The sequence below is a fragment of the Rhinopithecus bieti genome, unplaced genomic scaffold (assembly GCF_001698545.2).
Source record: "Rhinopithecus bieti isolate Rb0 unplaced genomic scaffold, ASM169854v2 scaffold_11964, whole genome shotgun sequence".
In the NCBI taxonomy this organism is placed as follows: domain Eukaryota; kingdom Metazoa; phylum Chordata; class Mammalia; order Primates; family Cercopithecidae; genus Rhinopithecus; species Rhinopithecus bieti.
The window spans coordinates 7,010,660-7,025,495 of record NW_016807677.1 but is presented as its reverse complement, the minus strand read 5'-3'; the positions used below and the strand labels follow the sequence as shown (position 1 = coordinate 7,025,495).

At 47.1% G+C, this 14,836-nt stretch overlaps 3 protein-coding genes across 9 annotated transcripts in view; 2 read left to right on the top strand and 1 right to left on the bottom strand.

Annotated features, from left to right (window-relative positions):
- Positions 1–2,452: 2,452 nt before the first annotated feature.
- The window catches only part of CRYAB (crystallin alpha B), a 19,856-nt gene continuing 7,472 nt past the window's right edge, over positions 2,453–14,836 (bottom strand). Inside the window, exons 1-4 of one of the 6 annotated variants that reach the window (XM_017883221.1) lie at positions 6,916–7,148; positions 5,334–5,732; positions 4,127–4,249; positions 2,453–2,794 (exon numbers count right to left, since the gene is read on the bottom strand). In XM_017883221.1, the coding sequence (XP_017738710.1) occupies positions 2,591–2,794; positions 4,127–4,249; positions 5,334–5,534 (528 nt within the window). In that variant the 5' untranslated portion in view covers positions 5,535–5,732; positions 6,916–7,148 and the 3' untranslated portion in view covers positions 2,453–2,590. Of the gene's footprint in view, positions 2,795–4,126; positions 4,250–5,333; positions 5,733–6,026; positions 6,152–6,915; positions 7,149–14,836 lie in introns of those variants that run through there. The other 5 variants (XM_017883222.1, XM_017883224.1, XM_017883223.1 and 2 more) reach the window with 5 other exon arrangements.
- On the top strand, positions 5,945–7,906 carry HSPB2 (heat shock protein family B (small) member 2). Its single transcript, XM_017883220.1, has 2 exons — positions 5,945–6,734; positions 7,247–7,906. The coding sequence occupies exons 1-2, from the start codon at positions 6,641–6,643 to the stop codon at positions 7,699–7,701; spliced, it is 549 nt and encodes a 182-aa protein (XP_017738709.1). The 5' UTR covers positions 5,945–6,640; the 3' UTR covers positions 7,702–7,906.
- CUNH11orf52 (chromosome unknown C11orf52 homolog) overlaps positions 12,252–14,836 on the top strand; it is a 9,630-nt gene continuing 7,045 nt past the window's right edge. The window contains exons 1-2 of one of the 2 annotated variants that reach the window (XM_017883228.1): positions 12,252–12,267; positions 13,103–13,412. In XM_017883228.1, the coding sequence (XP_017738717.1) occupies positions 13,381–13,412 (32 nt within the window). In that variant the 5' untranslated portion in view covers positions 12,252–12,267; positions 13,103–13,380. Of the gene's footprint in view, positions 12,268–12,987; positions 13,413–14,836 lie in introns of those variants that run through there. The other variant, XM_017883227.1, reaches the window with a different exon arrangement.

Genomic DNA, 14,836 nt, shown 5'->3' with positions numbered 1-14,836 from the left:
GTAACAATAAACAAAAAAAGTGACCCTGCACATTTTTGAAACAAATATCATTATATAATAGTCAAAGTTGTGATTTATTTAAAGCCAAGTCCATCTTTGCTTGGGAAATATACTGGTAATTCACTAAAATGATTAAAATTGACACATGGCTTCCAGGCATTCAGTTATGTTACACTATCTAATTCAGCCTTGATAATATCAGATGTTTTTGCCTACCAGTAACAGAAAACCCATGTCAAAACAGATTATTAACAAAAACAAGACATAATCAGACAGCCTGTAGGGAAACTCTAGAGTTGGCTAATTCAGCAGTTCATTGACCCATTAAGGACCTGAGATTATTGTCTTTGTGCTCAGCATATCATGGATGCCCTTTTCACGTTTTCAAAACGGCTACAGTAATCCAGGCATCCCATTCTCATGCTCCAACATCCAGAGCAAGGAAAAAAAAAATCTCTCTGTCTTTCTCTCTGAATCTTTTTGAAACCTTTTCTTAGTTTAGAAACTTTTTCTAGAAGCATCTCCAACAGACTTCCCTCCTGCCTCATTTGCCATAATTGAGTCATAGGCCTTTCAAGAATAATCTTGAAAATCAAGAAGAGGATTTCCCTGCTTGATTTGGACTAATCAAGATAGAACTCCTTTGGCTGGAGCTTGAGTTCAGTTCTCTGAAGCACATGGCTAGGAAGAATATGGTGTATACCTAAACCAATCGGGAGTAATGTTGGCAAGGCTGAAGGTGGTAAATAGCTGTTGGCTAGGCAGCCAACAGTGTCTGCTACACAGCCACAAAAATTGGCTGTAAACTTCTGACTAGATCACAGTATTTCAGACTATTAGGAAGTTGTTTTTTAAGAGAAAGCATTTTTGAACCTGTATAGATTTGCAATTTATATTGTCCTAGCTCCATACCCCTGCATCATTAAATTTTTTTTATTGTTAAGTTTCCATTTATTTATATTTTTTGTTTTACTTGGTATAGTCAATTTTTTTCATTTTAGTCATTCTAATAGAGGCACAGTGGTATCTCATTGTGATCTTTTTTTCCTTTATTTTGTTACATAGGTAAATGTGTGTCATGGGGGTTTGTTATAAAGATTATTTCATAACCCAGGTATTAAGCCTAGTATCCATTAGGTATTTTTCCTGATTCTCACCCTTCTCTCACCTTCCATCCTCCGATAGGCCCCAGTGTGTGTTGTTCCCCTCTATGTCATAAAAAAAATTTAGGCAATTGTTTCACGTAGAATATTTCAAAACCCTGGTCAGTCCCCAAACTGATTTCTGATTTTGCAAGAAATCAGAAATTAGCTGGAAGCTGCTAAAGAAAAAATAAGAGCTGTCAATAAACATTCATACCAGATCACCTACAGCAGTCCTGTTTATCAAGTGAATCAGAAGTTTTGTCCAGACCCACAGAAATGAAATGGAGGGTTGTTTTTTCTTTTGGGGGGGATTTTTTGTACAGTGGTATGTCTTTAAGCTAAATAATAGAACCACTTATTGATTGGTTATTAATTGTAATTCTAAAACTTAACTATTATGTAGTAGGTCATTGAATTGGATATTTCCTGGCCTTAGGTTAGTAGGTGTTTGCTCGATAATTTAGACCAGGGGTCCCCAACCCCTAGGCCATGGACTTGTACTGGCCTGTGGCCTATTAGGAAATAGGCTGCACAGCAGGAGGTGAGTGAAGCTGAGCTTCTCCTCCTGTCAGATCAGTGGTGGCATTACATTCTCATATGAGCATGAATCCTATTGTGAACCGCACATGTGAGAGATCTAGCTTGTGTACTCCTTATGAGAATCTAATGCTTGAATCATCCCGAAACCATCCCCTGCTCCCCCGGGGCCACGGGAAAATTGTCTTCCACAAAACCAGTCCCTGCTGCCAAAAAGGTTGGGGGCCACTGATTTAGCCTATACCTCAGAGCTTGTTAGGTGATAATCACCAAGTCCTGCTTATTGCCCTTGTAAATCAGCTTAAGGCAATGCTTATCAATAGGAAAACGTCAAACAATATTAGGGTCACCATGTCTTCCCTGGTGATGTAATTAATTTTAGAGATGCAGTAAGGCCTTTTATGTAGCATTATCCAGAGTTCATTCAGATGTGTTCCAGTCCTTTAAACTGAGGGCTAAAACCAAAGAGGGCAGAGACAGAGTAACTAATATTCCTTGAACTCTGCCAGGGGCTTTTCCTGCCTCTTCTCCTTAATTTACTTCCTATAATAGCTCTGTACAACTCAGTAACCCATGTTATAAATGGAAAACCTGAAGACCAGAAAGGTTAAGCAACTTGCCTAAATTTATACCATTAGTAAATGGTGGAGCCAGTCATTCTGACTCTAAAATCCTTGGAGCCCTCTAAATCATAATCCAATCATAAATAGATCTGTGGTATCCGTACATTTATTTAAAAGTGTGTGGAATATTCAAACACAAGACAGTTATCTGTTGCTGAATGATATTTTATTAGCTTGATAATCTGGGCCTGCCCTTAGCATTAAGCTTCAGCACTAGTCACAAGACTTTCATTCACTGGCGGGGAAACTTTCTTGTTTTAAAAAATGCAATTCAAGAAAGGGCATCTATTTCTTGGGGGCTGCGGTGACAGCAGGCTTCTCTTCACGGGTGATGGGAATGGTGCGCTCAGGGCCAGAGACCTGTTTCCTTGGTCCATTCACAGTGAGGACCCCATCAGACGACAGGGATGAAGTAATGGTGAGAGGGTCCACATCAGCTGGGACCCGGTATTTCCTGTGGAACTCCCTGGAGATGAAACCATGTTCATCCTAACCCAAAAGAATGAGGAAAGAGGCAGAGAGATAAGAATATGAACTACTATCACCTGCCCAGAACTCAGGCATCCTGATTTCCCCTTAGGTGAGACCAAATGCCATGACAACATAGGAAAAATAAACAGTGCTTTGTTTCAGGGTTGCGGCTAAGATGAATTTACCTAGGTAGTCACTCCTACCAGTGAGAATCTGAGAAGTCTGAAACAGTGCAACACTTGTTTTTCAAACTCTGAGGCATAGATATGTTTAGGGGTATTTCCCAAAGGTTTAGATAATGTCGACTGGGCGTACAGAATTTGGAATCTCATTTAGAATCTGAGTCCCTGAGGAAGCCCTGAAATTGTCCTGAATCTTCAGGAATGTCCCTGAAGGTTCCAGAACAATAGGACTGCTGCTGGGGGGGGGAAAAATGACTCCATCCAAGGAGACTATGACCCAAACCTAAATCATATGAGCAAAATTGAAACAGCCTGAGGACATTACTAAGGATAAACTGTACTGGTTGACGCACAGGTCCTGAGCTATCGCTGAGCTATCGTTAATTGGTGAGAAGGAATTTTAAAGCCCTCTTACAAAGTCATGAGAAGCTGTTCCATTCGTCAGAATTCCCCCAAAGAGTAGATGACCTTAACCCGTATGCCTGCTGACTCTCAAGCATGTAGCCAAACAGGCTCTCATTAGCTGATTTCCGCATGGGCTATAGGGGATTAAAGACTGAGCACAGCTCTGAAATTTAGACAAACCAAGTAGTTCAGCATTAAGATGGACTAAAGAAGAGACATGGATTCTTGCACAGCTAAAAGAGAATTCCCAACTCAAGTGCCTTTAGGGTACCTGTAGTTAACGTAATTATGCAAAGCAACTAGGTGTCTGACAGCCCTATACTTAAATCAGTGGTCCTCAACCTTGACTGTAGATTAGAATTACCTTAAAAAATGTTGATGCCTCGGTCCCACCCCTAAAAATTCTGATTTAATTGGTCTGGAGTATGCCTGAGCATTAGGTTTTTTGAAAGTTCCCCTGGTGATTCTAATGTGGCCAAGATTCAGAACCTCTGGCTTACAAGGGGCATCAACATCCCATCATCCCATCTAAGGCGATCCAATCAAACAAAGACCACATCTCTGGCCGTAACAACAGTAACAACAGCAATAGGTCTATCCCTAACTTAGTCTTCTAGACATTCATTTGTAACCCCTGATCTAGACTGTTATAGCTTGGGACTGGAATGTAGCCAGCCTCCAAAGCTGATAGCACTACCTAGACTATTACAGTATACACTGAATGAATGAGCAGAAAACAAAAACAAGAAACCAAGCTACATACCTGGCGCTCTTCATGTTTGCCATGCACCTCAATCACATCTCCCAGCACCTTAACTTTGAGTTCCTCTGGGGAGAAGTGCTTCACATCCAGGTTGACAGAGAACCTGTCCTTCTCCAGGCGCATCTAGAAATAGCAAGGTAAGGGAATGGGACAGGAGAAAGATGGCAAAAGTACTGATTATACTGGTGCTGTCTTATTCTGCGGAGTTGCTTTCTGTCCAGGTAATTCATCCTTCTCTTTTCTGCTTTAAAATATCCCCTTTTTAAATAAACATGGCTCTCTGCTTCAGGGAGCCACCACAGTGATACCTAAGGCTCATGGTGATCAGACCCAAACTTTATTTACAGGGACAGAGAAGAAGACAGATCACCCAGGGGACCAGTCGCAAGGATGGGTGCAGGCCTGGCATCTGCTGCCTCTCTGGCTCCAATGCCTGGCTTTGTGGTTTGTCTGTGAGACAAAGGCCTCTTCTTCTGGCTCAGGTCTCTTTGCCAGTTTTCCACCCACCCAATCTGGAATGTTCTGCTGGTCCTGCTTGTCCTTCCAAAGCCCTTGCCCAGTCAGCTCCTGTTTACTCACACTCAAATATTTTTAAATCAGAGTGTTATCTGTGACAGCTTCTGTCAACCTTATATGTTCACCCTGTTCTCTCACCCTCTTAGGACAAGTGGGGGTCCCTATATTGTTTCCTCATAAGGCTTGGTTGGACCCAGGCCAATGCCCTGTCACAGCCCTGAGAAACCCAGAAAATCACAGAAGAGGGAATAAAAAGGCAGAAGATACCCATGAGGGTGAACAGCTCAGGATGAGGCAGGGCTCTCTCCTGGCTCTGACACCTGAGATGGTAAAATTGGTCAAGAGTCCATGGTTCCATGGTGTTAGAAGAGATGAGCAAAGGAGTTTGAAGGCAGCTCTTTCCCTGCAGATTGTTATGAACCAAACCAGAAGGGGGTACCCTGCAGAGAAGTTAGGGGACGGAGGATGAACTTGACTGTGCATGAAAAAATGTAATAAATGGGATATAGAGGACCATCAAGTAGAAACAGGTGATGGGGGAGGGAGGCACCAGCAACCTCCTCGTTTTTCTTCACATTTGGATACACATGTGCCTAAAATGGTTTAGGCAGGAAAGGAGAGGAAAATGGATGGAGAAGTTTACAGGAGGTTCCAGTAAGGACTCTCCCATCCTAGCAGTGGGGAGACTCACCTCTGAGAGTCCAGTGTCAAACCAGCTGGGTGCCCGCAGGAAGGAGGGTGGCCGAAGGTAGAAGGGGCTCAGGGAAGTAGACGTCGGGAAAAGATCAGACTCCAACAGGTGCTCTCCGAAGAACTGGTCAAAGAGGCGGCTGGGGGAGTGGAAAGGAAAAAAGGGGCGGCGGATCCAGGGGTGGTGGATGGCGATGTCCATGGTGGCTAGGTCAGTGTGGGGGGTCAGCTGGCTGGTCAGCTCCTTCAGCTGCAGCTACAGCCAGCCCCTTATATATGCAGTCTTGTGAAGCTTCTGGAATGGTGATGTCAGGGGTTTTATTATCCTAGCTCACCGCCGGTTCATGGAGACTTGTGATCGGGGATTTGGCAGTGTGACACATACCCAGTACTCACTGAGCTAAGAAAAGAGAAACACAAACACATCTGAGCCGGCCAGTAACTTGTCATGGTCTTGTTTCATTAGCTTTCTGTACACACCCAATGGCACCCACCCCCACCCCAGTTCTCTGAAGCTGGTACAGAGTCAGGAATCCCAAGCAGGCACGCAGGCGGGTGGGGGGGCAGGCGGTGGAGTGTGCCCCTCCTCCTCCTCCTCCTCCCAGTCCTGAATGCCAGGGGAATCAGGCCAGCAACTATCTTGGGCCTGGGCAGGGACTGGAATCTTCCTAGGCTGGGCCCCAGGGACATTAACTCTTTGTGAGTCCTTGGAAGAGCGCAGTGATGGTCAACATGTCAGTACCAGCCATCTGCCTCCTGCCCTGGATTGACCTGGGTTTAGGAGAGGACTCCGACATCTGGGCAGAAAGACCCCACTCCCTGAAAAAAGAGCAGAAAGATTGCTTGCATCTTTCATCCTATGTGGCTCTCAGAACATTAAATCCAGGAGTGCTTTAGGAATTGGGTGCACAGTGCCGGCCACCAAGGAGGAGAAAATGAGGTGTGGAAACGTGCAAACCGTTTGTTAGGGTCTCAGCGAGGCCTCTTCATGCCCCAGGCACCACCAGCTCCCCCTTCCCAGCTCGTTCCCAACCAGGACCCTCAGCTGTCCTCTCAGGCCCCCTGCGACAGCTGAAGAGTGTGCGGGGGAGGGGACTAGGGGTCCGGGCGGCGCTGGTCACACCCACGTTGCTCTCACTCAGGGCCCCCACTCCCCGCCCCTCCCCCCCAGAGGCTCGGCACTATTTTGGGTGGTGTCGACCCCGCCCCCACCTCCTATCGAGCCCTGGCTCTCCGGGCAGCTGGAGGGGTCGCGCTGCGCCTGTTGGGGCTGCACCTCGGACCAGGGCTCCCGCTGCATCTGCAGCCATGTCGGGCCGCTCAGTGCCACATGCCCACCCAGCCACCGCTGAGTACGAATTTGCCAACCCGAGCCGCCTGGGTGAGCAGCGCTTCGGAGAAGGTATGGCACAGACGCCACCCCCTTGCCTCCCACCCCCACCCCCTGAAATTCTGGGCTGACCTCCCAACGTTACTGGCCTGCACCCCACTCTGGGCTTAACTGATCTCCTGGGACCAGCCACCCCCCACCCCAGACTCCCCCTCATCCCCTCCAAGCAGAGCTCTTTCCCATTCCTGCTGACCTCAAGACACACTTGGTGCTTGCAGTGCTGATACCTGCCCTTTGCCCGCCTGGGTGTGCCTCCTTGTCCCCCTTCTATCTACCCAGGCCATTTGGTGCCTCCTCCTCCCCCCGCTTCTCCTCCTCCTCACTTTCCTTTCCGTTCTCTGTTCTCTTTCCCCTCTTCCCAGCTACCTTCTCCTCCTAGCTACTGTGTGGCCTCCCTCCCGTTCCCTACTCCTCCTGACTCCCCTCTTGCTCTTCCCAATCCCTCCTCTCCAGATTTCCCATTTCGCCCCTGTGCCAGCCTCATCCTCCCTCATCCTGCCTCTTGCCTTCTCTCTGCCCCTTAGGCCTCCTGCCAGAAGAGATCCTGACCCCCACACTCTACCATGGCTACTATGTCCGGCCTCGGGCTGCCCCAGCTGGGGAGGGCAGCAGGGCAGGGGCCTCCGAGCTTAGGCTCAGTGAGGGCAAGTTCCAGGCATTTCTGGATGTGAGCCACTTTACCCCAGACGAGGTGACTGTGAGGACTGTGGATAACCTGCTGGAGGTGTCTGCCCGGCACCCCCAGCGCCTGGACCGCCACGGCTTCGTGTCCCGAGAGTTCTGCCGCACCTATGTCCTGCCTGCTGATGTCGACCCCTGGCGGGTCCGAGCTGCTCTCTCCCATGATGGCATCTTAAACCTGGAAGCGCCTCGGGGTGGCCGACATTTGGACACAGAGGTCAATGAGGTCTACATCTCCCTGCTCCCTGCGCCTCCTGATCCAGAGGAAGAGGAGGAGGCAGCCATAGTTGAGCCCTGATTGCCACAGACCGAGCACCCAGCAAATCCCTCTCTACCTCCCATGGTGATATGGGCAGCTGCCCACCACTCCAGAGGTAGCAGCATGGTCCACAATGTATGGAAAGGAAAGGTGCATGGTCCACAATGTATGGTTTGGTCCCATGGGACGTGTCATAGCCTTGGTTTAGTTTTGGGTGGAGCCGAATAAACCCAAATCTCAGGGCCTTGTTTGTGCTGCTCCCTATTCTGTGGCCGGGAAGCTGGGATGGGGAGGGAGGGAGGAGGTCACAACCAGCTAGACAAAAAGTTCCTCAGTTTGATGTGCCCAACGTCATAGGACCCTGAGCTCGCACTTGGATACTGAGATCACACCCGGAAGCTGACTCTGGCTCCAGATCAAATTCCTAGCCGTAATTTTCTCACAATGCAACAAAAGAGAGAGTGATCCTGGGAGGGAAAAGGGATATGCCATCCAAACAGCCCAGAGGGCACTGTCTGAACTGGTGATTAGAGACACAAAAACAAGGGTCTCCAGACTGTCTGGCCCTTTTTGGGTAGGGACTGGGAAAATGGTTTTTGGCTGATGAGAGTTGCCTAAAGCCCTGGAGTAAATACTTTGTTTTCATGTACTAAGGTCTGTCCACTGAAATGGTCACTGATTTTGAGAGCCTGAGTATGCATACACAGGGGCACAGACACAAAGCCTCTCCAATTATCATGGAACCCCATTACCTTCCCGTCCTCTGGGGGTATGGTGTACTCAGGAAAGCCTGAGGGTCTGTCCCCTCAGTTATTCTCTGCAATCAAGAGAACGTCCAGCTATGTGATTTGGGGGAGGTGTCCAAAATGACCTTCCTGCCTCCAAATACTTATTTTATTAGGCTGTGGTAGATACCTACAATTCTTCCATTAAAGTAGTTGTTTCTTGGCTGGGTGCAGCAGCTCACACCTGTAATCCCAGTACTTTGGGAGGCCGAGGCAGGAGGATCACTTGAGCCCAAGAGTAAGAGACCAGTCTGGGCAACAGAGTGAAACCTTTGTCTTTACAAAAAAATAAAAATTAGCCAGCCATGGTGGTGCATGCCTGTAGTCCCAGCTACTTGGGAGGCTGAGGTGGGAGGATGAGCTAGGGAGGTTGAAGCTGCAGTGAGCTGAGTTTGCACCACTGCACTCCAGCCTGGGTGACATAGTGAGACCCTGCCTCAAAAAAATTAAATTGTATTAAATTAAGTGGTTGTTTCTTAACTTTTGGGAGTTATAGACCCTTCTGAAAATCTGACAAAAGCTATAGCTGCTCTTACCAGAAAAATACGTATGCTCCCAAATTTGGCAATACAATTTGAATAGGTTCCCACAACTCTTCAGACCCATTCATACATCCATCTTAGGGATCTGTGGACCTCCAGGATAACAGAACTCACTTGAGGAATTCAACTTCTGGTTGAAAGATTGCTGTCTACTGGCCGGGCGCAGTGGCACAAGCCTGTAATCCCAGCACTCTGGGAGGCCGAGACGGGTGGATCACGAGGTCAGGAGATCAAGACCATCCTGGCTAACACGGTGAAACCCCGTCTCTACTAAAAAATACAAAAAACTAGCCAGGTGAGGTGGCGGGCACCTGTAGTCTCAGCTACTCGGGAAGCTGAGGCAGGAGAATGGCGTGAACCCGGGAGGGGCAGAGCTTGCAGTGAGCTGAGATCAGGCCACTGCACTCCAGCCTGGGCGACAGAGCGAGACTCCGTCTCAAAAAAAAAAAAGAAAGATTGCTGTCTATTGAAAATGAAAGCATGCCCCAGAGAAATAACATTTGATATATTTAATTGTTCATTCATTCATTCAATAAATATTTATCAAACCATGTAATACACCATGGGGGATATATATTGTAAATATAAAAACTATTAGCTTTTATTGTCAACTTTCTGGAATCTAGTTGAGAAGAAAAATAATAAGAAAAGGATTCCACTTAGACTTCAACCGGAATAACTTCACATTGATATGTTTTGTAACTGAGCTTTATTTAAGGGAAGGGGTTTCTCAGCTATAAAAAATTTGAAAACTTCTGATTTAGTCCAAATCCCCACTCCATTCAAATTCTTTTAAGGTTATTAATCAACTTATTCTGGGACATTCTGAATGACAGACAACTTAGAACTTCCCACGGTAGCCTGTTCCATGTTTTCTTTTCTTTTTTAGACAGGGTCTCATTCTGTTGCTCAGGCTGGAGTGCAGTGGCATGATCATGGCTCACTGCAGCCTCAATCTCCCTTGCTCAAGCAATCCTCCTGCCTCAGCCTCCTGAGTAGCTGGGACTACAGGTGTGTGCCACCATGCCTGGCTAATTTTTTACTTTTTCCAGAGACGAGATCTCGCTTTGTTGTCCAGGCTGGTCTTGAACTCCTGGACTCAAGCAGTCCTCTAGCCTTGGCCTGCCACAGTGCTGGGATTACAGATATGAGCCACTGTACCTGGCCCTCCATTTTCTTTTTGGTCTTAACGGACTTAACCATTATAAATTCCTTTGATTTTGTTGAATCAAAATCTGCATTTCAGTAACTTCTCTGAAAAACAAATGCAATGGTTTTTTCACTTGAAAATCCTTCTGATATTTAAAGATAACCATCCTGTCTTCCTGAGGCTTCCTTTTCCCAGCTAAACATGCCTAGGTTTTTTTTTTTGTTGTTTTTTTTTGTTTGTTTGTTTTTTGTTTTTTTTTGAGGCAAGGTCTCTCTCTGTCACCCAGGCTGAATGTGCAGTGGTGTCATCTCCCCTCACTGCAACCTCCTCCTCCCTGGCTCAAGCAATCCTCTCACCACAACACCGGGCTAATTTTTTGTATTGTTTTCTAGAGACTGGGTTTCGCCATGTTGCCCAGGCTAGTCTTGAACTTCTGGCCTCAAGCAATCTGCCCACCTCGGCCTCCCAACATGTTGGGGTTACAGGTGTGAACCACGACACCTGGCCATGCCTTGTTCTTTCAACCATATCATATAGCACTTTCCGCATCACATATTACCCATTAACTTTATTTTGAACATACTGCCTTTTGATAACGTAACTTGAATTTCAACATCTAGGCCTAAAATTGTTATTCCAGTCATAGATTGACTGGTACAGACTTCAGTGGAATAATCAATATCCTTGTTTATCACTTCAGGCTTCTATTAATGCTGCTTTAGACATATCAGGTTTTCTGGCTACCACGATGGTCTATTGCTCTATGGATTTCTTTGGAGTTCCCTTAGGTGATTTCCTTTTCTTTTCTTCTTCTTCTTCTTTTTTTTTTTTAGAGACAGTCTCACTCTGTCGCCCAGGCTGGAGTGCAGTGGCATGATAACAGCTCACTGCACCCTCAACCTCTCTTGTTCAGTCCTCCCACCTCGCCTTCTGAGTAGCTGGGACTACAGGCACACATCACCACACCTGGCTAATTTTTCAGTTTTTATACTTTGTAGAGATGATGGGTTGTTGCTATATTGCCCAGGCTGATTGAACTCTTGGGCTCAAGTGATCCTCTTGCCTCAGTCTCCCAAAGCAGTGGGATTACAGGCATGAGCCAAGCCACTGTGTAAACCCAGCTGCTTAGGTGCTTTTTAAAACATTACAGAAGGGGTGGCTAAAAAGGAACCAGATTATGGGGGGCTTTGAGTGCCAGGCTAAGCAGTTTGAACTGTATCCTGTAGGTGATAGGAAATCATTAATGGCTTTTGAACTGGGAGGAGAAGGAGGGGGTAACAGGATGAAAAGGATACAGTTAATGGTAGAGTAGAATACAGAATGGATTGCACGGAAGAAGCATGGCCATGAAGCAGTGCAATGATTAGGGCACAAGAAAAGAAAGTAAAATGTGGGAACCAGGCGTGGTGGGAGGGTCACTTGAGGCCAGAACTTCAGGACCAGCAGGGGCAACATAGCAAGACCCTATCTTGGCCAGGTGTGGTGCCTCACACCTGTAATCCCAGCACTTTGGGAGGCTGAGATGGGAGGATTGCTTGAGGCCAGGAGTTCGAGACCAGCCTGGTCCACATAACAAGACCCCATCTCACATTAGTTAACAACAACAACAACAAAAAGACCCTGTCTCTAAAAAGATTTTTTTTTCTTTTAATTAGCTAGGCACAGTGGTGTGAACCTGTAGTCCCAGCTACTCGAGACGCTGAGGCGCGAGAATCTCTTGAGCCTAGGAGTTTGAGGTTGCAGTGAGCTAGCCACTCAACTCCAGCCTGGGTGACAGATTGAGACCCTCTTTAAAAATTAAAGAAAGAAAATAATATGCTTTGTAATAACAACAACAACAATACCTAACTCTTACTGAGCGTGTCCCATATGCCAGGCCCTGCACTAGAGCTTTATTTTTCACCACAATCCTGTAAGATTGTCACTCTTACCCATGTTTCATAAGAGGAGTTCAAAGTCTAGGGTATTCTCTGTGGAGTGCAGAGCTGAGTGGTGGGCCCTGAACATCCACTTAAAGGACACACAAATAACCAGGCATCCAAGGAAAACACTAAAAATGGGGTGAGAGAACTGAAGACAAGAATGATGGGTTTCAACGGATTCTCCTAGAGCCCATATTTTCTAACTGGTGAGTGTGGGGTGAGTCAAATTTTGGGTTACTGGAAGGAGAAGTAGAGTTGAGGGGTAAGTGGAGAATCAGTAGCTCTGAACTGTGGATAGGGAAGTGAGTGGTTAAGAAGTGCTGAGGCCATCCCGATCATAGAATCATCTGATTTTATACCAGAAAGGGGATTAGATTCAGTTTTTTTATTTCACAGCCCCGGAAACTTAGACCCTATAAAGGTTAAGTGATTTGCCCACATAGATTTCAAAGATCTAGGGAGGTTATATGAGGAACTCATTTTCCCAAACTTAAGTTTCCAAGAGACTCCAGTATCCCAACCCAGATTCTGGACAAAGATAATATGAAACTGGTACTGCCGGGCGCGGTGGCTCAAGCCTGTAATCCCAGCACTTTGGGAGGCCGAGACAGGCGGATCACGAGGTCAGGAAATCGAGACCATCCTGGCTAACACGGTGAAACCCCGTCTCTACTAAAAAGTACTAGCCGGGCGAGGTGACCGGCGCCTGTAGTCCCAGCTACTCGGGAGGCTGAGGCAGGAGAATGGCGTAAACCTGGGAGGCGGAGCTTGCAGTGAGCTATGATCTGGCCACTGCACTCCAGCCTGGGCGACAGAGCGGGACTCCGTCTCAAAAAAAAAAAAAGAAAAGAAAAGAAAAAGAAACTGGTACCAATTGCCACGAAAGTGAAACTCAGTTAAACCAGAGTGGTGCTGAGCAAACTATTACATTAGGCACTCATCTATTATAGAGGATATATTTCAAAGACAGAGGGATGTAATGGAGAAGCATTTCCTAAGAACCGAGAGCCCTTTTCTATCTCAGGTTTCTTTTTATTGAAGCTTGAAGCTCAAGTTCATGGCTTCATCAAAAAACGCTTCAAATCCTGAAGTTGAGATAGCTGTCACCTGGAGCCCCTGTGTTGTTCTATCCTTTGCCTGGGAACACAGTCACCTGGGAATCATTCCAGCAGGTGGCTTCAAAAGTCCAACCTGCTAGGTTGAAATCTGACACTGACACAGACTCCGGGAGCTGCGGCGGAAAGCTCAACCAGGAACCCGGAAATGCACAAGCCTCTTGATGCATAAAAACAGCTGGGCTCCCTTGGAGACAGAGCGCCATGGGAAACCGAGTCTGCTGCGGAGGAAGCTGGTGAGTAGGGTGGAAGGGCAGAGGGGAACATCTATCTCTATTGGTGGATGTAGAGCCCCCGAAAATCAGAGCACCTGGAGATAGTTGTCTGCCAGCCTCCCACTGCCACCTTCCTTTGCCTGGTACCTCCTTGTTCCAACACCAGAGCAGCACCTCCTTTCAGGAGACCTTAGAAAACAGAGCCAAGTGGCCGGGCGCGGTGGCTCACGCCTGTAATCCCAGCACTTTGGGAGGCCAAGGCGGGCGGATCACGAGGTCAGGAGATCGAGACCATCCTAGCCAAAATGGTGAAACCCCGTCTCTACTAAAATACAAAATTAGCTGGGCGTGGTGGCGCGTGCCTGTAGTCCCAGCTACTCAGGAGGCTGAGGCAGGAGAATCGCTTGAACCCGGAAGGCAGAGGTTGCAGTGAGCCGAGATCGCGCCACTGCACTCCAGCCTGGACAGAGGGAGACTGTCTCAAAAACAACAACAACAACAACAACAACAACAAACAGAGCCAAGCTAGCTGTCTGCAGAATGGCCAGAGCAGGGCAGGAATATTGAACCGGCATTGTTTTTCTGTGTCCTCTTCCTCCCTTTTCCCTTCTCTCCCTTTCTTCCCCAGATGAGAGCAATAATTGTAGCATTTGAGAGCTTTCTATGTGCCAGGCATTTTACAGTCTCATTTAATTTTCCAGTACTTTATAGGGTAAATGGTTTTGCCCCTCCTCCTATTTTACAGTCAGCTGAGAAACTGAAGCTCAGAGAAGTTAACTAACTTGCCTAAGGTCACATGGCTGGTAAACAAGTAAACCAAGATTCCAACTGAGGCCCACCTGACTTCAAAGGCCACCTTTTGAACCCCTGCATAATATTGCCTCTCAGACCAAGCAAGTCAACTTTGAAACAATGTTAATTTAAAAGGGCAGAAGTGCCGGGCGCGGTGGCTCACGCCTGTGATCCCAGCACTTTGGGAGGCCAAGGCGGGCGGATCACAAGGTCAGGAGATTGAGACCATCCTGGCTAACACAGTGAAACCCCATCTCTACTGAAAATACAAAAAATTAGCTGGGCATGGTGGCGGGTGCCTGTAGTCCAAGCTACTTGGGAGGCTGAGGCAGGAGAATCACTTGAACCCAGGAGGTGGAGCTTGCAGTGAGCCGAGATCACACCACTGCACTCCAGCCTGGGTGACAGAGCAAGACTCCAGAAATTAAAATAAAATAAAATAAAATAAAAAGTAAAGCTCAACAAAGGGCAGAAGTGGTCGGATGCGGTGACTCACACCTGTAATTGCAGCACTTTGGGAGGCTGAAGCAGGTGGATGACTTGAGGCCAGAAGTTCAAGACCAGCCTGGACAACATGGCAAAACACCATCTCTACTAAAAATAAAAAAAAATTAGCCAGGCATGGTGGCATGCACCTGTAGTCCGAGCTACTC